Here is a 921-nt window from a genome sequence, read left to right as displayed (position 1 = left end):
TATTCCTTGATCACTTCTAGGAGTTTTGTAGTAGAATCCCTGGTGTTTTCCAGATATACGATCATATCATCTGCAAAAAGTGAAAGTTTAATCCTTTCTGACCCTACGTGGATACCCTTGATTGTCTTTTCTTCCCTAATTGTGAGGACTAAAACTTCCATTATGATGTTAAAGAGCAACGGAGACAATGGGCACTCATTACTCATTTTATGAAAGGATATATTACAACATATAGGAAATTTCCATGATGTGACCCCATTTAAAATATGATATGTCCTTTGAGAATTTGAAATACTCACCACTATGACAACTTTAAAATGAAATGCATATGTACAGTGACACTTGGAGTCAGTATCACTGAATAATTACAAAGAAATAGATGTTTTTAGAGATATAAACTCACGTTGTTTCTTGCCGGAAGACTAACTCCCATGATACATCATTGCTATTCTGAGCATAGACAGCTCCCACTGTTACAAGCTGGGACTCCTAATGTGATAAAGAAGAACAGAATTAATTACTTATTCAAGACTAGGATTAATTGTAAAAGACCATGAGTAAATTATACATCTGACCCTTTTCAGTTCCTTCCCCTATGGACAATACACTAAATGATCCCACAGATGTGGGTTGACAGTAAACATAATTTTTCTCTAAGTGTTCTCTTTTTCCTCTTGGTGTCAGCTCTACACATCGATCTTAAACTATTTCTGATTTCTTTGTAAGTCTTACCATAATTGCCTTTTTTTCTTTTTCTTTTTCTTATTTCCTTCCTTCCTTTTTTTTCTTTTGAGACAGAGCTTCACTTTGTCACTCTTAGAAGAGAGCAGTGGTGCCCTAGCTCACAGTAACCTCAAACTCCTCTTGTCTCAGCCTCCCAAGTAGCTGGGACTAGAGGCCCCTGCCACAATGCCTGGCTAT

General features: G+C 36.8%; 1 protein-coding gene across 1 annotated transcript in view; it reads right to left on the bottom strand.

Annotated features, from left to right (window-relative positions):
• LOC100948907 (transmembrane protein 45A-like) overlaps positions 1-472 on the bottom strand; it is a 113433-nt gene extending 112961 nt beyond the window's left edge. The window contains exon 1 of the mRNA XM_023509135.1: positions 404-472. Within this exon, the coding sequence (XP_023364903.1) occupies positions 404-433 (30 nt within the window). The 5' untranslated portion in view covers positions 434-472. The remainder of the gene's footprint in view (positions 1-403) is intronic.
• Positions 473-921: the final 449 nt, after the last annotated feature.

This window comes from Otolemur garnettii, unplaced genomic scaffold, assembly GCF_000181295.1.
Source record: "Otolemur garnettii isolate 467f Iridium unplaced genomic scaffold, OtoGar3 scaffold00396, whole genome shotgun sequence".
NCBI classification, from domain to species: Eukaryota; Metazoa; Chordata; class Mammalia; order Primates; family Galagidae; genus Otolemur; species Otolemur garnettii.
This window is presented reverse-complemented; position numbering and strand designations above follow the sequence as displayed.